Source organism: Ambystoma mexicanum, chromosome 9, assembly GCF_040938575.1.
Source record: "Ambystoma mexicanum isolate Mex_15411 chromosome 9, UKY_AmexF1_1, whole genome shotgun sequence".
Lineage (NCBI taxonomy): Eukaryota > Metazoa > Chordata > Amphibia > Caudata > Ambystomatidae > Ambystoma > Ambystoma mexicanum.
Genome location: NC_090931.1, coordinates 1,289,801,270 through 1,289,822,515, shown reverse-complemented (window position 1 = coordinate 1,289,822,515; position 21,246 = coordinate 1,289,801,270). Strand labels below are relative to the sequence as shown.

At 44.3% G+C, this 21,246-nt stretch overlaps 1 protein-coding gene across 2 annotated transcripts in view; it reads left to right on the top strand.

The window, feature by feature from the left end:
* Positions 1-21,246, top strand: part of LOC138489070 (glycerol-3-phosphate dehydrogenase 1-like protein) — a 278,084-nt gene that overhangs the window by 236,719 nt on the left and 20,119 nt on the right. Inside the window, exon 7 of one of the 2 annotated variants that reach the window (XM_069616634.1) lies at positions 10,282-10,388. The exons of the other annotated variant lie outside the window; for it this stretch is intronic. Coding sequence (XP_069472735.1) covers positions 10,282-10,388 — 107 coding nt within the window. The remainder of the gene's footprint in view (positions 1-10,281; positions 10,389-21,246) is intronic. 2 annotated transcript variants of the gene reach the window in all.

The following is a 21,246-nucleotide window of genomic DNA, read 5'->3' as shown; positions in this document are numbered from 1 at the left end:
CTCCCAGGTGTGAGGTCACTCTGGTCCGACTTCGCCCTCTGCGCTTATGTGGTGACAGGTGGTAATAGGTGATGCTGCTCGGGACTGCTCCTGCGTGGGGAGTAGGGGGCGTGGGTATGCCAGCTTGTGCGCCTGATCCCCTTCCAGACCCCTTCTCCCAAACCGTGGTACATGTGGCAAGCGCTGTCCCTGGAAAGCTCACCTGTTGATTAGTTTAGGCAAGCACTCCATCCTGCTGCTTCTGGCAGGGACGCTTGTATGATCTGGACCGAGTTCCTTCACTGGTGCCTTGCACGTGGTAGTTCAGTCCTGCTGCAACTAAGCCACTATACTTCAGGTAAGTGTTCCCGTTTGCCTTTGTCTTTCCTCGTCTGTTTTTGTTGTATTGTAAAGTTTGTTGTCTTGTATTGCTGTCGTTCCACTTTTGATGTTTGCTCTTCTGCTTTCTTCCCTTGCAGGTGATGTTGCCGGCCCGGCAGAAGCTGCAGAGCTCAAGGCGGCAGCCAGAGGGAATGAGCAACAAAGCTGCAGCCGTACAGTAGCTGGTAAGTTGTTAACTAGGGGGCGCGTGGGGTTCAAATGCGGTGCGGCCCTAGGACGGGTGTTCTAACCTTGTCTTTCTTCTTCTTCACAGGGTCCGAGTTCGTAGATGCGGAGTGCTGCGGCATCGGGATCAAGATCACTGGATGTCAGGAGATGAGTCTGCAGATGAAGCGATGAAGCACCGGTTTCCTGGAGGGGAGTATGCAGGAGAATGCCTGGTTTCAAAGGTAAGTAAACTGGTCCAAGCGGCAGTGAGCATTACGTTGCACACGAGTGGACAGTAACGCGAACACCGGCCTTAAGGATGGAGTAGTTTATATAGCTGAGCTTCCGCAGCCACGCCTACCAGGTTCAGCCTGCCAGCTACACCCGATCAGTCAACACATGAAGACCAGGCCTAGGGAGCCACACCCGATGAGTCAGCACACAAGGACGTACTCTGGAATAAAGGCTTTCAGCTCCTGGAAAGTTCTTGTAAAATAAAAGCACTCCTGCACTGAAATAAAGTAAAGGCACTCCTGCACTGAAATAAAGTTTTCCTGCTCACATCTCTATATGAGCCCGGCGCCAAAGGCGCCAGGACTGAGTCCAGCCAGGGCCTCTGTGTTTATGGGTAGCAAAGGGACATAAGTGAGTCAAGTGACCCATTGCCCCCATCACTAGATGGTGTGGTTTTTGTGTTCTGGGGCCTGTGGCCATGACAGCTGAGCCAAGGCAGAGGGAGACCCCTTCAAGGACATGGGGAAGGATGACGGCACCACTCCTAGATCTGGACCCGCAATGGCAACTGTTTAGACATATTTGTATAATAATAGTGTATAACCTATTTCTTTCATCACATGATTTATTGAGAATCTCGTCACACCATAAATGCGCAAAAGTCGAGTCTAGCCCCCTGCTCATATGAAAAAGTTCCTTGGGCAATAAAAAACACAGGCATATCTATAGCTTTTAGCCATCACGAGAAAGATTACAAGCTCTTCAGGTGTACATTTTCTTACATCAGGCAGATTTGTGCAGAGCAGTGCACACAGTGATGAAACTCATAGGGATGAAGGTGTCCTGCATTTACCTCATCCTGTTTACACATCTTCACATACGCCCACTCCAAGAGTGACTCATGGGGCAGTGGTCAAAATCAACAGCAAACTGGGATGGTCTAATGGTCATTTCGCAAAAGGGGGTAAAGGCCCTATGGTGGTGGTCTCCTGCAAACACATTAAAGGGTGGCCCTTTCCTGAATCCTGTGCAAGTGACCATAGCAATAGACACAACCGTGCTACAGGGGATGTGGGGGGTTACTGCTACTCATAGCACAGTGCAGGTTAACAAGCATACCTCTACATAAATGTTACAGAATATTAGCTTTTAAGCAAGTACTTTGCAGTTTTCAAACACTCCACCACCACAAGAGTGTGCTCATAAAACACAGAAAAAATGGCAGTCATATTTTACATGAACAAAGCTGTACACTCAAACAAATCTATAGAACATGGGGACAACAAGACAAATGCCTAGCCTTTGCTTCTATATACTCAGAAAAGGGCCTCTAGCATCACTGTATGAATGAGTTGGTCATGTGAATTTATTCTTCCACCTCTCCCATCCCAATTCCCCTTCTCTGTAGAGTCGTTCACAAGCTACTCCAGGAGAAACTCAAGTTAATAGCCATTGTTTCGACTTGGGCAGGGCAAATGTGGGTCCACATCTTATACATGTCACTAACACCACCAATCAAATTGCACCCAGACTTTGCAGCCTAAATACTGAGGCCCTAGAATGTTCACTTAAATCTTCCTGAGCATTGCATGGAGATTCTTTTTGAGGCCAGAAAATCAAACACCAAAACTCTGCTACTTCAATAAATGGAAAAGGTTTGTGATCTGGTGAAAAGGGAAGCAAGTCAAAGCTATTGATTGGTCTCCAGCAGACATTGCTACCTATCTCCTAGTTAGATTATGGTTTAGTCTACAATTAATTCAGGGTCAACTTTCCTGCTCTAGCAGCACATATCGCTACTCAACAAAGGTGCCCTGGTGGAAGGTCCATGTGGTTAAAGCATGGTGTATCAAGTACCAGGCTGGAGTCTCATAGCATTGCATAGGCTCATGGATCACCATGCTGAGTTCATAGATAAGACTTTCCTTAAAGACCTTACTTATGAAGCACATTTTCTTTTTTGAAATATTTATTTATAAAATCATAACAAGCAATAAACAAAAGATGATTTACAATACAAATTCCATGAAATTAAATAAAACCACACAATGGAACAATATGAACCCACAGTAAGATAATTAGACAAATAAAATGAGCTAGATACATTATTCAACGAAAAGAAAAAGAAAGAAAGAAAAGAAAGTTTAAAAAACCCACATATATAGAATAATGATGCACCATCAAATATCCCACCCGGAGCTTAGTAGCAGGCACATTAAGAAATCACCCATAAAGATCATTAAAGGTTGACCACACTTCTTCATACATATCCGTGCAGTCCTTATTTTAGTATAACACTTGCTGAAATGTAGATAACACCACCAAGTCTTTTATCCACGCATCCACCTAAGGCTTTTTTCTGGTTTTCCACTTTTTCCACACCTTTAAAATGTTTTTGCGCATCCACCAGTGCTCTGACCAGCCACATTTGCAAACAATAAGCAGCCCCGTTACTACAAGCACTCAACCAAAATATTGGATGTTTCAGGCATCTTGAAACATTTGCACCTACAACCGGCTCCATGCGATCCAAAACATCCTTCCAAAACATCTCCACTCTAGTGCAATTCCACAACATGTGCAATGATGTTCCACCTGGTCTGCCACAACCCCAACCATTATCATCCTCCTGAAGTCCTAAAGAGAACATTTTATCCGAAGTCCAACATAACCTCCCCAAAATCTTCTGCCTCATTAAGTCGCAAATTTAGATCTAACTTCAGCATGACAGATTCTTTAATTGCTCCTTCCCATTCAATATCCGACAAAACACATACACATTCTGTAGACCACTTAAAATGCAAATGATTCCATCGAACAGAAACCTTTGCCTCAAGCGGCTTAAGTCGAAGACAAGGCAACACCATTCGCGGCGGGTTCACAAATATTTTGAAAAGCTAAGGCCTATCCACCAGTGGGGCATTCAGCATACCATTCCTATGAGTTACTAAAGCACGTAAAATTTACTCTGCAGTTCTTCAAACCCTAAAATCCGATCCCCATCCAAAAGGTCACCCAAACACAACACACCTTTTAATATCCAACTATTCCAAAATAACTTATTATTATTTCTCTGAAAGACTGGATTATACCATTGGAAAGCTTCTCTATGTAGCCACATGACTTCATCATTTTCTTTTAACCATTGAAATAAAGCCTCATGAGTTGTCTGTATTGTGGGTAGAAATATAGTTGGCCGCAGCCATTTAGACATTGTGTATATATTCTCAAGATGAAAGGGAGATGCAGCCCACATTTCCATGCTTAGCCAAATTGGCAGATGTTTCATATTTTGAGGAAAGTACAATGCAGATTTCTTAGGGATAAAACCTCTATATTTTCCTAAATCCAAATAACCAAATCCCACCATCGCAATCTCACATACCAGCATATAATTTGGCATTCTTTACATTTTTTTAAACCCCACAAAAAAAATCCTTAAACACTTCATCAAACATGCACAAGTACTTTTTATGGATCGGCAAAGGCAGAAATGGAACTATATATAAAACATTGGGAAGTATGGCCATTTTTAATCATGCCCCATATATTCAATTTAATATTCCTCCATTTGTCAACATCCTTCTGAATATTTAAGACCACTTTCTCAATGTTAACAGGAACAATTTTCTTCAGGTCTCGGCCAAGACTATTCCCTAAATACACAACATCCTCATTTGACCATTTATAATCCCAACCTTCAAAATCACCTCAACACCGCCCCTCAGGGAATGGAAAAATGTCACTTTTAACCCAGTTAATCTTATGACCAGACAGCAAACTAATTTAATTAAAACATCCCTCAATACTAGACAACAGACAAAAGTGTCGGATTGTGCAACCACCAAATCATCAGCATACGCCATCACTTTAAGGTCCACAGGTCCAAATCCCAATCCCTGAATATCCACATTTTGACGAATATATGAAATTAACTGTTCTAATGCAATGTTAAACAAAAAGGGCGATAATGGGCAACCCTGCCGCGTGCCCCTGTACAGATGAAATGACTTAGACATAGTACCATTGACCCAAATCCTAACTGAAGCTCCATTATGTAGAAAGTTCACCATGTTAATAAAGACTTTACCAAAGCCCATCTCAATTAGCATGAATTCCAAAAATGTCCAGTTGACTCTGTCAAATGCTTTTTCTGCATCTAAAAAAATGAATGCTGCATTTGAATCAAGATCAAATTTAGAACTCAACACATTGAGCAATGTTCCAATATTGTCGTAGCCAAACCGCTGGCCTACAAACCCAGATTGCCACATATGGATCACTTCACCAATGCAACCACTTAACCTGTTTGCATAAACATTTGCTAAAATCTCAATTTCGACATTAAGTAATAAGATTGGACAATAATTCTCGCATTTAGAATGGTCCCTTGCCAGGTTTTGTTAGTAATGTAATTAATGCTTCTTTCCTAATCAAATACAATTCCCCATTTGCTAGCAAAGCGTTGTATAGAGTTCATAAAATCGGAGCGAGCAAAACAGAATGAACGATAAAATTCCATAGTTAGGCCATTTAAACCCAGAGACTTATTAATGATGAGATTATTAAGGCTGAGATTCTTTTGGCTATTTGCAGTTGATTAATAGCCAAAAAAATCTCAGCCCCAAAAACTTATTAATGAAGTACTTTTTCTAATAGCCATTAAGTCTATTATAAGAGTGAGTAAACCTGAACCCTTTCAGTAGATTAACCTTTTGTCGCAATACACAAAAAATATAGTGCTATTCAAAACACACCCATGGTTTTCACCCAATTTTATTTCCAAATTTCATGTCAATCAACCTGAGTTCCTAGCTTTAACACCGTCATACTCGAGGTGAGAGAGCACTACAAACACTTGACATGCGAAGGGGACTCAGGTATGATCTGGACTGTACAAAGTCACTAAATCTACCATTGCACAGTGGATTGTACACTGCATTCAAGATTGCTATAAACTATCACACAAACCCGTTATTCACGCCTAAAGATCATTCCATAAGGGTACTGGGGCTTTCATTACCAACATGCCTTTGAATACCATTTTCAAAGCTGAATCTTGGAGATCAGTGCACATTTTCATTCCCACTTTTTGTTAGATACATAAGCACAGGCAGAGTCAGAGGCAGGCCAGGCTATACTGAAACATATATTTGCTACTGTTCCTCCTGCTCACCCACCCCCATCTTCATGTACTGCCCTCTAGTCTATGTAAATCACATACGTCTTACTAGATTCACAAGCCTCACAAGGCAGATGTTTTCTGCCCATTTAAAGTAATTATGTGGCTTGTTTCTGTTTAGAGTCATAATTATCCACCCTTACTCCTCATATGAGGGCTGTTGAACAGACACAAATTGCTTCCTTGGCTTATGCTACTCATGTCATGTATGAAAAACAATCTGCAGATGTTGACACATGGAGCATCATGCATATTTGTACACATATATTAGGGATAGTGTGACAGGAATGATCATGTTGACTTCCTTTTACTCCAGAAGTAAATACCTTTTAATACTCCATACCAACCACTGGATGGCAGGCTATGCAAAGCATGTCAATATAAACATGCAGAAAAACTATTACTCAGTCAGCAATGTCTGCGATGTTAACATAGTTACTTACAATTACTCAACATTTTAATCTTATTGTGACTGAATGACAATGTGTTAAGGGTGTGCCAGCCCAAGCTTTTTTGATTTTTAGTATAGAAAATGATGTTGACGATTCTGTTTCTGAAATGAAGGTCTGCTAATCAGACCCTCTTTTTATAAAAGCTTCATGACACAATTATAGTGCACTCGTGCCTTTGCTGAGCTATTCTACTGACACCCTCAGCTCCAGCCCTTTGATTGCACAGGGTAGGTTGAGATTTCACACGAGCATTCCTGACAGCTACAGGAACAGAATGTAATCTTCATCTCCGATTCAGAGCATAATAATTGTGTATCTTAGCCAGCATGGTGGCATGTTAATCTTTTCATAGAAATCATATCTACTTATGGAATGGTAGCTATTAATAATAATAATAATTCTTTAATGTGATATAGCATGAAAATAAATTCAAACCTTACACAATACAAATTACATACATTGATATTAGCTCATAGAAGAAAAAGATCAGCATATATAATATACAGAAGGAAAAATATAATAAAACAAATGTACTTAAGGTATTTACAGACTAAAAAAGATCAGGAAAAATCATCATGTAAAAGAAAGAAATTATGTATGAGTTATTGTCTTTTCCCACACATCCGTACAATCGTAGCCATATAGAGCAAAAGTAGACAACTATACAGGAAACACCTTGCATCAAAATCAGTTATAAATACAATTGATGTAGCACCTCTTCCTAGCCTGAGAGACAAGAGCATTCTTTACCCCACCATATTGAGGTATTTCAAATCTGGGAGCCCAGACCTATTTTAATCTGTTGCCAGACATTATACAATGCGATGAACAAGTGCATGTTGCAGGAGTTAGTGCAATAAAGCCAGAATGAAGTTTCGCATATGGTTACAGGATCATGTACAAATTCACCAAGATAATCAAAGATAGTGTGAGTTAGTGTCTGACATTCCGTTAAAAGATGTTTGGCTGTCTCTAAGCATTCTGGGGATTTACATAAGCGACAAACTCGCTCTTTAACAGGGATCCTTTCCCTTACTACTACATTATGCAAAGTGGGCAATTGTTCCAAACGGAACAAGATAATAAAACGTCTAAGCCTTTTGGTGGGGAAGAGATACAGGTATGCTTGAGGTTTCATAAAATCGTATAGTCTGTATTTTACAAAATGATAGGTCTTTAAACTACTCAAAAGTAGCTATTAAGGTCACACAATATTACAGCCACAGCAATTTGATATCATACAGGGGTCTGCTCTGTGAGCAGGGCTTAGCTATGACAGGGTAATGTGCGTTAGCCATCTGGTCTGGCTGTCCGCAACTAACCTGTGGGACAATGGCCAAGAAGCTATCTTCTTTAATCCCCCAGAGGAAGGCCAACGTCAGCACTAACATAAAGCCACACACACACACCAGGGAGCAGCACACTGGATTCACTTTGAGTTCGGGAGGCATGGAAAAGAGGTGGAGATAGAGCAGCAAAAGGAGAGAAGGATACAGAGAGGGATGTCACCATCTTGGTTATTACTAGGGCAAGCTACAATATCCTGCCCCCTTCAGGTCCCACCATTTCTTGCAGGACAAGGCACTCTGGGTATGCTGTTTAAAGGCAAAGGGCATATGTTGAAACAGCAGGGATTGGACTGCTTATATAGCAGGCTTGCTTTGGGCCAATCGATTGTGACATTCTGCCTTTATAAGGAGGAAGAACCCCTCCTTCTTTGGTTCATATTTTAACTCTCAAGAAAATGAGTATTCACTGGACCTCTCTTGAAAACAGCCTATTCCAATGTCCTCTGTCAGAGAGGGGAAGACAGAAGACATTGAGGGCAGAAGTAAGCACTGTTCCTTAACCATCGGCTAGCTGCTGCACTGAAACCAGGATCCTGCACTTGAGGCAAAGCATCCTCTGCAGGTGCCAGCCAGATTACTGAAGTGGAATTGCAGAACTTGACCTGGTGACCCTGGATTGGGACTCCAAGCAACCCAGTAGCAGCATGGACCCAGTTTCATCCCCTTGACAGAACTGCAAGCCGGCTTGAGCACACCAATTGAAACATTCAGAGCCTTTACAGGTGCCTGTGGTGATGATTTTGGTATGCTACAAACAACTTGCTGCACTTTGAGCTATCCAGAAACCGGATCAACCCATTGCCACAGACCCACATCGGTCAACCCAGACACTGGCTCGACTCATTGGCGGTATCTGATTCAACCTGCTGTAAGCCATTAACTCGTCTGTCTCCAATGCTGACTTGACCCAGCAGAAGCATCAACTCACCACTGACTTGATCACCACCCGGAACCATTGGAAGCCATTGACTCGACCATCATGAATGCTGACTCGTCCCAAAGGGAGACTGCACATCAAACCGACTCAATGCTGGCAAGCCACTCGGAGTGCACGACTCCAAATGTCTCGACATTAGCTGGACCACAGCTAAAGCACCTAGGAGCCCTACTTGATGCTGTCGAGCACCAAAAGACAAGAACTAAGATATTTGAAAGATGCCCTGTTCCACGTGTCCATTTTAAGGGCCATTAGTAACTTTTAAACCCCACTTTACCTCTCCAAGACACATTCTTGAACAATTGACATTGTTGCTAAATCTCTTGCCTGAACACCCCTGCTTATCGACTCAGAGTGCCCTTTCACCTGAAAGTTCTGCATTCTCTACCTTTCTTTTACAGGGGTGTTCTTAATTTATTGGTTTGGATTGTTTTATTAAAGTTTCTATTGTTCTAGAGTCTTGATTGGACATTCTTTTACTTAGGATCCATTGTTGGCTTTTCTACGGTTATTAGTTCACTCGCCTTCAGAAGATAAAGCCTGCCCTTGGCATGCGTTACCAAAATAGAGGAAGGAGTGATACTAAGTTACTAGGGGAATCCAGACATGGACCCCTTGCTCACTATTTTAGAGAGGCACAGCTCCACCCTACTGATGAGGTCCAACCAGACCGAAACAAGTGACTGGGGTTGCTGTTGGTACTCCTGTTCAGAGGAGAATTGCCTGGGCAGGACAAAGACTGATATGTTTTGGATATTTCTCCTCTGTGGAAGATAGTGAGCTAAATAATCTGGGTAAGGCTCTCGTAACCGGGACTAATGTCCGACAGAGGGACTCCCAAGACCCCCCCTTATTTTTTTCATACTTTCATACTGTCAGGCTGTACCATTTTCTCCTTTATGATTGGAATCACTGTTAGTTTATTACTGGTGGCGGGTTGAATAGGGGGTTTTGCCACTATTCACTACTAGCCAACCCTGCAGAGGAGTAATCATTTTGTCACACATTACCATAGATTTGTAACATCCCTCAGTTGTGCAACTCCCAATGAAGAGCAAGTTGCCTGAGTACACAAAAGTGACATGAGTCCCTCTTTTCTGCATGGAAGCAAGAGTGACAGTTCCATTTTGCATTGCAAACCTGGTAGCACTGAAGGGCTGTGGGATCAGTACTTTAACATTAAATCTACTGTGGGAGTACTCTACATGGGTTCATTTAGGGCTCCTCCTGGTCATTTAAGGAGGCGTTTTCTACTCAAGAACGGTACTTCATACAGACTACAATTCTTATATTAATCTTTGAACTGATTTCCTTTCTGATTTCACTAACTGTCATGTGCTGTATGCCTACCTTTTTACTACACAGACCAGGAACAACCTTTCTAGGCATAAATGGGAGTGCAGTAATCTTTTTCATTGTACTTGGAAATGACGTGTGAAAATGTACTAAAGAAAACTAAACAAAGATAGGCCAAATGGGCATAATTCCATTTGATCCAGGAAACTAGAACTATGATGATTGGCCTGTCTGCCCCAAAGCAGTCTAATGAGTCACTCCCTTGTTTTTCTTGGGGAATATCATCTTCCTTCTCCTTTGCAGTCCATTGAGGAGCTGGAAAAAGAGATGCTGAATGGCCAAAAGCTTCAAGGTCCACAAGCATCGGCTGAAGTTTACAAGATTCTGAAACAGAAAAACCTGTCTGAAAAGTAAGTTATATTGTGTTTTAGAACCCTTGGATGATCTGACTGCATTGCATGAATTGGCTTTATTAACATATAGTTGTCATTTGATTACTCATTTTAATTGAGTGGTGATATGTGCACCATGATGGTTATCACAACTTTACTACGTAAATTAGGTTAACAAATTAACAGTACCGTTCAGAAAAGGAAGGATTATTTTTGTCATATTGTGTGTTGAGGTCAACCTTTATTTCCACCATGGCAAAGGAACCTTACGGTTTGCTTCCATTTGGCTCCCTCACACCTTGCAAGACAACAATCACTCAAACTGAGCTGTGGGCCCTCTGCCTGCTAATCACTGCTCTTCTGGCCTGTGGTGTTCCTATCTTTCCCTGTCATTTTCCTCGGCCTGCTAATCACTGCTCTTCTGGCCTGTGGTGTTCCTATCTTTCCCTGTCATTTCCCTCGGCCTGCTAATCACTGCTCTTCTGGCCTGTGGTGTTCCTATCTTTTCCTGTCATTTCCCTCTGCCTGCTAATCACTGCTCTTCTGGCCTGTGGTGTTACTATCTTTCCCTGTCATTTCCCTCTGCCTGCTAAACACTGCTCTTCTGGCCTGTGGTGTTCCTATCTTTCCCTGTCATTTCCCTCTGCCTGCTAATCACTGCTCTTCTGGCCTGTGGTGTTCCTATCTTTCCCTGTCATTTCCCTCAGCCTGCTAATCACTGCTCTTCTGGCCTGTGGTGTTCCTATCTTTCCCTGTCATTTCCCTCTGCCTGCTAATCACTGCTCTTCTGGCCTGTGGTGTTCCTATCTTTCCCTGTCATTTCCCTCTGCCTGCTAATCACTGCTCTTCTGGCCTGTTGTGTTATACCTTTCCCTGTCATTTCACTCGGCCTGCTAATCACTGCTCTTCTGGCCTGTGGTGTTACTATCTTTCCCTGTCATTTCCCTCGGCCTGCTAATCACTGCTCTTCTGGCCTGTGGTGTTATACCTTTCCCTGTCATTTTTCTCTGCATGCACGTATCTATGCACTCATCACTTGCTTGTCCTACTTGCGCCGCCAAGTTAGCAATGTCCCTGTCTCCTCTTTGCACTTAGACTGATTTGAAAGTGTACTAAGACCTGTGAATTATAAGCTCATTATAACCCCTGCATTGTCTTTTCCACTCTTCCCTCTTGGGGTGCCACTAAGTAAGTGTTTTCGAGTTGGCACTGAAGAAATCAACAATAATTCAATAAAACATGACCGTTATCCCCAGTGACAAACTTCTTGCATGCCAGATGACATGTTGCTTTCTTTGGTTACAAAATCAACTTGTGTGTAGAGGTGGAAATATGCAGCATTAACTTGCTATTGGAAAAAGGAACAGTAATGTTCTTTCTGGTGGACAAGTAAACTTAAAGTCATGGATAAAGTTGCAACTGCTCAATTGCAAGCTTATGTAGAGACCAATGAAATTCTACATCACCAACAATCGGGCTTCCGTGCTGCACACAGCACTGAAACTGCGATGCTGGACCTACAGACAAAAATGCTAAGTATCATCGACTTGGGCAACACTGGTCTGACGATTCTTCTAGACCTTTGTGCTGCGTTTGATTTACTAGATCACCAACCACTACAGGAAGCTCTGGAGAAAATCGCCAACCGCTCTAGTGAAACCATAGGCTGGCTATCGTCATTCTTAGCAGACCGAATTGCCAGAGTCCACTGGGGCGACATATTTTCTAGCGAATCTAACATCTTTTGTGGCATCCCCCAGGGAGCCAGTCTCTCGCCACTTCTTTTATTATGTTATGTTACTTTGCATTTATATAGCGCCTTATGTACCATTGGTATGATCTCAAGGCGCTGGTAGGTTGAACACCCTCGGGAACCGGAGTTCAAGTCTGTAGAGAGAGAAGAGAGTCATAAGGTGTGTGTGAGCACCGGATATGTGTGCAGCAGGTGTTGCATTCCTGTGATAGCTGCTTCTTAGCGGTAGGTGTGGTGGTTGGGAGATCAAGAGTATGTGTTCGTTCTGGCAGGTTGTTATCCAAACCGATTCTGGATGTGTTAGGCCTGAGGAAAACGCTTGGCTGGGGGGTGTGAAACCAGCTGTGTTTAGTTAGGATGATGGGGAGTATGAGGCAGGTGATGGTATGAGAACAGCTATACCGAATGGTGTCATAGTATTGCTGTGTTCTAGTTGAGTGGTGGTGTAAAGAAGAGAGTAAGCATGGAGATGTGATATGGTGGTTTACCTTAGGTGCTTGAGATCGAGCACTCCAATAGTTCCATGCACTCCAACCGTTCTATGCATTCCGACGGTTTCAAGCACTTCAAACCGTTCCATGCACTCCAGACCGCTCCATGCACTCTGTTTTATGCACTTCGATCGTTCACGCACTCTAATCATTGTTTTGTACAGTGTCAATTCCGTGCTCTCTTATCTGTTCTGTGCATTCCATCCGTTGCATGAACTCGCTCAGTTCTATGCACACTATCAGTGCGATCAGTTCTATGTATAACTTCTGAACAATGCACTTTGTCCGATCTATGCATGTTATCCCTTCATCATTCGGTCTTTACACTTCATTCGTTCTACCCACGTTATCCGTTCTCCATGCATCATCCATCCACATACTTTCCCCGTTCCATACATCCCGTTTCATCCATTCCATCCGCATACGTCATCCGTTCATCCACATACATTATTCGTTCATCCACATACATTATCCGTTCCATCAACTTCACCCATTTCATCTACACACTTCATCCGTTCCACCCACTTCACACATTCCATCCACTTCCCCGGTTACACCCACTTCACTGGTTCCAACCACATCACCCGTTCCAACCACATACATCCTCTTTTCATCCACCTACTTCATCCGTTCTATCCACTTCACCCGTTTCGTCCACACACTTTTCGTTTCATCCACTTCCCCGTTCCACCCACTTTACCCGATCCATCCACTCCACTCGTTCCACCCAGTCCATCCGTTCCACCCACTTCACCCGTTCCACCCACATACTTCACCCGTTCCAACCCCATAATTTTTCCGTTCCATCCACATTCTTCACCAGTTCAATCCGCATGTTTCACCCGTTCCAGCCACATACTTCACCCGTTCCATCCACATATTTCACCCGTTCCTTCCACAATTTTCAACCTATATATACGCCTCCTGTGTGAGGTTTTAGATACCATCAATGCCTTTTTCACGAACTATGCTGACGACACTCAGCTGGTAGTGGAACTGAGCGGAGACCACGTAAAAGACAACAAAATGGTCATCATCGAACAATGGATGGATCAAAGCTGGATGTGTTTGAACAGAAAAAAAAACGAGCTGATGGTTTTCGGGTCCAAACAAGCCAGGGCTAAACTATCATCCAGCTATGATGCCTTCATGATAAAAGAGTCCCACATCCAAGTAATGACTACCGTAAAAACCCTGGGCATGACGCTAGAAGCCTCCCTGTGCTCAGATACTCAAACCTACGTCAACAAAAATTGCTCATAGTACCTAAAACTACTAAAAGCCATCAGATATCTTATGAGTGAACATAACTGTGCTACCATTGTCAGAGCGACCATGTTATCTAGATTGGACTATGGTAATGCCCTACTACTGGGGGCCAGTAAACAATGCCTGACAAAACTCCAGCATATTCAGAACCACGCTGTCCGGATAATTAAGCAGAAAGTAAAAAGTGACCATATCATTGAGGCACGAAAGGAATTGCACTGGCTCAGGGTCGAAGATCGTGTAATCTTTAAATCTATGACAATCACGCACAAGTGCCTATATGGTAAAGCCCTGGCGTACCTGAAGTCCAAGATCATGGGCTACACCCCAACCCGTACCCTTAGATCCGAGACGCAAGGACTTGTTACAACAAACCCTTCATAGGAATACAAATGGATTAGCTAAGCCTTCCCCAATCGATCAGCTCAGCAATGGAATAAACTGCCATTGAGCTTGAGATCCGAATCAAACCTCCTCAGATTCCGAAAGCAATTAAAAACCTTCCTATTCAAGTGAACTAGACATCCCTGAGTAGTACTTGTCCTTCTCGGTGTCTTGGCATCCCAAGTGTCTTGTGTTCGGTCCATTACTTAATCAACTGTTATGTGTAAGTTAACGTCCCTATGTGGTGCCCTGATGCCTCCGGGCTTTCGGCGCCTTACAAACAAATAAATAAAAAATAAATAAATAATAAAAAGAAAACTTTTACTGTGGTTAATAAGGGGTTAAGGTGTCCAAAAGTAGCAACTGCTTTCAGAGGCATTGCGGTCATTAGGGTATAAGCCACCATTAATCTGGTAGAGCCAGGTCCACAGTCGGACGGTAGCGATGGCAACACAATACTTCAAGGCGTTAAAAGGAAGGAAAAAAGTAGACTTTAACCATAGAAAGCGAAGGTTAAACACCACGCACCACTGAGCCACTGAACAGCGGAACAGCACTCACTGGTGCACTCTCCCGATGCACGCGCGTTCCCGTTTTTATGTGGAAGCTGGGAGAAGTGGGCGTGGCTTCACAAGCTATAAAAGGAAAGGCAATTATGTGGCAAGAGCTTTGTAAAACTCCAACGTTCAATTTGTAGGGAATGTGCGTACCAAGTCCGTGAATCCTCCAGTGAGATAGTTCGCTGTATGGAAGCGAGTACAAGGATAACAGCCTCAAGGATATCATTGAGCAGCAAACCAACACGGGGAGGACAAAGCACTTGCGGAACAGCACTCGCCAGTGCACTCTCCCGATGCGCGCACAATAAATCAATTTAGATAGGTAAGTACAAAAATACTATATTTATTATAAGCCCAAAACACACACTAGAAAATGAATTAAGCAGGTGATAATATTACACAACACTCAACTATAAATATGTATACAGTCATCTTTAGGTTCTTAGGAATGCATTCAATAACTTATTCAACAAAAAGAAGGGTAACTAGTGATGCAGTAGAATAGAACCAAGTCGCAAGAAATATACATAGTGATTTATTGCTATGCCTCTCTGAAGACCCAAATACTGCCCCTCCCTCACAGGTGACCCATAATCCGGATGTGTGGTCAAATTAGAGGGAACTTGAAGAGTCTGAGGCTGAAGATGTTTTCTTGGGCGTTCCTCTGTCCATGGAGGATCAGAAGGAGCCCCTTTTCTACAGAGGCTGTTGCTGTTGTGGGACTTCTTTGCCTTTCGGTGAAAAGAAGTAGGGTCTACATCTCCCCCTTCCCAAAGCATTAGAGGGAGTTGATAAATAGAGACCAAACGATCTAGTAGCCTGTCTGGATTCTTTACATTTCTGCAGGTGTTATCAGCCTTCGTCCCAAAACGAACTTTTATTCTATTTGTAAAATAGTAAATGATTGCCCGCTAAAGCTTTTTGTACATACATAAATAATAAGGCATACAAAACAAAAAACATAAGCTAAAACCATACAGTATTCATAATCAGTTCACTATGCATCCACAATTTACAAAGTAAAGCCACATCATTTCCCTCATAAAATTTGGCCCACACTAATATATCCTTATTAAGATCACCACCAAAGGATAAAAAAGCGGGACTGCGTAATACCTCAAGACCATCACATCCTAGTATTAGATGTTTGACAGTTTCAACCACCAAATCTCCACATAGTCTGCATAGACAGTTACCTCTTCGTCTCAAATAACTCAGAGCCATCAAATGGCATGTCAAGCAGTTTTGATTGCAAGCCCTTTGTAAAATTAGCTGATACCATTTATGAGTGTCTATGGACAACAATAGCTGTGACCATAGACCTCTCAACACAATCCGCTCAGTGCTTTTGTGAAATATATTTGTCCACAATTGCAGCAAACACTGGTTTTAACATATCAACCAAAGCCCCACTGAATGGTGACATTACTGCTTGGATTCCCAGCCAGGGCAGGATGCTTGCTTCGGTAGAGCAGCCTTCCAGAGCTCTCCGGTATAGGTGGTGTTCTTGCTCTCCTCTGGTACCTTTGGTTTCAAACGATCTGTAGTTCCATGGGAATATGTCCTCAGATGAAGACACCAAGTTAATGGTGTCTGTGGCTCTAGCCACCACAGTCCTGTAGATGGCAAACATTTGACCCAGAACTGACATAGGGTCAAGGCCTGTCTCTGGGGATGTGTTTAAGCCACTTGCTTCTTGCAAGTCCTGTTGCAATTGTAAAAGTGAATCAAACATTTGGTAGTGAGAGAGTGGCTGCTCCCGTAAAAATCATAATCAGATTAATAAAATGAATATTTATTTGATGAAATGAACCCAGTTAGATCAGTAAAGAAACCATCACGGAGACAACACTTTGTACCTAGTAATAGCAGTGTGTGGTTCGGAATAGGATAGCCTTTTTAATTATGTTAATCAGGGATGACACATTTGATACTAGATAAGGCAAACTGATAACAAACAAGGAGTGGATAAGATAGTCTGTAGATATTCACAATCAACCATAACTGGAGGAGCCATAGCTCAAAGGGAATTCTGACTAAGATCAAGATACTGGGTGCATGAAATTAGAAAGAAGGAATATTTCAAACTACTCGCTAAATGTGCTGTCTTTCTGTAACTTCTTTAAAGAATAGAAAGTGTAAGAGGTGGGAGCGTGGCTGAATGGTGAGCTATGAAGACTTGGCTCCAATGAGCTTCCAGGACATGGGATCTTTGGGGCCTACTTTCCATGGCCACACAAAATTGTAGGGACTCCCTTTGACATACAAAGAATCCCATTCAAAGGAAACACCCTGAACATGGCGAGCGCCGATTTCAACTGCTCATTTAGGAGTAATGAGCTTCTGTAGTTTTGCAGCTAATGGCTTCTCAAGCTATCTCTGCCCAAATGAGTGCTGCCTGTGCAAGCACGGGAGCTCTAGCTCAGAGCTGTGGAACGAGCAAGGCTAGAGAGAAGCAAAGCGGAGTGGGCTGCGGTGCTGAAAAACTGAGCTATACTTCCCACCCCCAACAATATAAGCAGACCTCAGAGCAGCATCACTGACGAAGAAACGGATCAAGTTACTAACCTGTAACTTCTATTTTACAGCATGGGTCTTACATGCATTCTCATGGTCATTTGACAGGGAACAATATTCGCTGTCGTCAGACTGGGAATCCTCAGTAATATTAAAGCAGTTTCGCTAAAAACTACTTGTCACTTCTATAGCATATTGCTGTCAATTTAGGTCATACTGTCCCAGCAAATGACATTCGTCGTACTAAACTCCCCCCCTGGTGGCCATCTTCAGATTTGGTCATGAACGTAAAGTGGCAGTAAGAAACAAGAAGAGCCATAGCGGGGAAGGATGGGGGGGGAGGTTTGCATGTGAATCCATGTAAGACCCATGCTGGAGAAGAACAAGTTCCTCTCTTACCTGGTAACGTTCTTTCGATGGGATGGTCCGACGACGTATTCCATATCTATGACAGTAATCACCACAGCTGTGCCGCTTTGGAAAATGTTTGGCGTCTGCATCCTACGACGATGATGTCGATACGCCGCCCTCGAGGACATCGTCCAACGGCCGACATCACTGGATGTTATAAGTAGGACGCACGACGCCCGTAGCCTCAGTTGTAGTTTTTTTCCAGGATGTGTACCACCAGTCTTCTGCCAGTCTGACACACAAAGTCTTGCAGAAACGTAAGCTGCAATCGCATAAGAAATTCTATAGCGGGGGAAGGTAGGGAGGGAGCGATATGGAATATGTCGTCGGACCATCCCATCAAAAGAACGTTACCAGGTAAGAGAGTAACTTGTTCTTCGAGGGGATTGGGTCCTCCGACGTATTCCATATCTATGACAGACTCCCAAAGCAGTACCAATGCAAGGAGGTGGGAAAAAGAATTTAGAAAACAGAAATTTAGCATGCCCAATCAAATTGCGGAGTAAAGGACCGCCTTGCCAAAGGCCAGATACTGCCCCCGGATGGAATCGAGGGAATAGTGACATACAAAAGTATGTACCGAAGCCCAGGTGGCTGCATCACAGATGTTGCGAATAGGAACACCCCTCTGCAGGGCAGTAGAGGCAGCCATACCCCTGGTAGAATGGGCCCGTAAACCGACCGGTGGGCCTTACCCTCCAAGCGGTAACACTCAGAGATAGCCTAAATAATCCAGCGAGACAAAGTCTGTTTCGTCACAGCCTGTCCCAAACGCTTTCCAGCGTAACCAATAAAGAGCTGATCGTCCACTCTGACCCGGGACATGCGTGAAATATAAAAGCTTAACGCTCTCCTAGGATCAAGCCTATGGAGCCTCTTCTCTTCCTTACCAGGATGTGGAGGAGGATAAAATGCCGGAAGAACAACCTTCTGGCCTAAATGAAATTCCGACACCACCTTCGGAAGAAAAGAAGGACGAACTCTAAGGACAACCCTGTCCTCATGAAATATAAAAGCTTAACGCTCTCCTAGGATCAAGCCTATGGAGCCTCTTCTCTTCCTTACCAGGATGTGGAGGAGGATAAAATGCCGGAAGAACAACCTTCTGGCCTAAATGAAATTCCGACACCACCTTCGGAAGAAAAGAAGGACGAACTCTAAGGACAACCCTGTCCTCATGAAACCCAGTGAAGGGTGGCTTAACTGAAAGTGCCTGTAACTAAAAATACAGTTTTCAGAGTTAACAGTCTCAAAGGGCATGAATGCAAAGGCTCAAATGGAGCACCCATCAGAAACTTGAGAACAAGGTTCAAATCCCAACCGGGCACCTGGAAAGGTGACGGAGGGAACACATTAGTGAGCCCTTTCAGAAACTGAGAAATTAAAGGAATTTTAAAATAGGAACACTCTTCAGACGAGCGCTTAAATATGGACAGCGCCGCCAGGTAACCTTTAATGGTACCCACTTGAAGGTCCCTGTGGGCCAAAGAAAGCAAAAAAGACAGAACCATGGGAATTTCACATGCAAAAGGATCCACATTCTTAACCCTGCACCAGTCGCTGAACTTTCTCCAACGGCAACGGTACAGGGACTTTGTTGCGGGCCTTCTGGCCGAAAGCAACACCTCCATCACATCTTCAGGGAGGTCCCAATCCTTATACCTCAACCTTTCAGAAACCAAGCGTGAAGGTTGAAGGACCTGACCTCTGGATGGAGAACCTGACGCCCCCTCCCATGAGAGCAGATCATCTCGGTAGGAAGACTATGTGGAGGGCAGATGGACAAGTCGAGAAGGTCCGGGTACCACGTCCTCCGGGCCCACGCCGGAGCAATGAGGATCATCCGGGAACCAAACCTCCACAGTACTTGCGGGATGGCGGGGACTGGAAGAAACGCGTACAGCAGTGGGAATGACCACTCCACCACGAACGCGTCTCCAAAGGCTCCGTTTGGAGGAGCTTCCCGCGAGCAGAACCTCTCGCACTTCCGGTTGACACTGGAGGCGAAGAGATCCACTTGAGGGGTCCCCCAAAGGGCGAACATCCCCAGGAGGATCTCCTGAGACAACTCCCACTCGTGAGAGATCGCGCTCTGCCTGCTCAGAGTGTCCGCCGTCTCGTTTTCGTCTCCTTCCAGATGAACTGCCGAGATCGAAACTTCCTGCTGGATTGCCCAGAACCAGAGCTGCATCGCCTCCCTGCACAGAGGAAGTGACCCTGCCCCCCCTTTTTGTTGAGGTAGTGCATGGCCACTGTGTTGTCCGTCAGGATCAGAACATTCTTTCCTCGCACAGTCGGCAGAAAAGCCTTCAGGGCTAGCCTGACGGCCCTCAGCTCCAACAGATTGATATGGAGTCTGGACTCCGACGGAGACCAACGACCGCTGACTGTCAAATCGTTGGCATGAGCTCCCCATCCTGTGAGGGATGCATCCGTCACAATCGTCACCTCCGGCCAGGGCAGCCAAAATGGAGCCCCCCTCATCAGATTGCCTTCGTCGGCCCACCAAAGAAGGTCCTGGGCGACCGAAGACGGCACCTGAACAGGATCCGACCTCCTGCTGGAGGACTGAGACCTCTGGAGCTTGAGTGCCCATTGCAAAGATCTCATCCGCAACTTGGCCTCTGGCACCAGAAGAATGCTGCCATGAGGCTGAGCACTCTCAAGAACTCAAACGCTGAGAGAGTCTGGGCAAGTTGAAACTTGTGCACCATCTGCTGAATGTGATGAGCCCTCACCTGGGGAGGAAAACACTGCCCCAGGGACATGTCGATCACTGCTCCGATGTACTGGAGCCTCTGAGTTGGTGTCAAATGGGACTTCTTTAAGTTGAGGGAGAAGCCCAGCTTGTGGAGGGAGTGGCAGGTGACTGACAGATGATCCAGGACTTGCTCGGAAGAGCGCGCCCTGATCAACCAATCGTCCAGGTAGGGGTAGACGTAAATCCCCCTTTCCTGAGGTGCGCTGCCACCACTACCATGAGCTTGGTGAAAACCCTCGGGGCGGAGGTCAATCCGAACGGCAGGACCAGAAACTGAAAGTGCGAGTCGCCAACCGCAAACGTCAGGTACTTCTTGTGCTTTGGATGGATCGGCACATGAAAATAAGCATCCTTGAGGTCGAGAGACATCAACCAGTCCTGAAGTTGAAGGGCCTGGAGGACTTGAGAAAGAGTAACCATCTTGAACTTGTCCTTCCTGAGGAGTTTGTTCAAACCGTGCAAGTCCATGATGGGTCTCAATCCCCCGTCTTTCTTGGAAATCAAAAAATAAGGGGAATACCATCCCTTGTTCCTCTCCGCTACAGGCACCAGTTCTATGGTGCCTTTCTCCAGCAGGGACTGAATTTCCTGCGCAAGGAGCGGATCCGGAATCTTCAAAGAGAGATTCCCCGGTGGATTGTCTTGAGGCCTCTGCCGGAAAGGAAGACAGTAGCCGTGGATTATGATCTCCAGAACCCACACATCTGAAGTAATGGCGCGCCACTCTGCA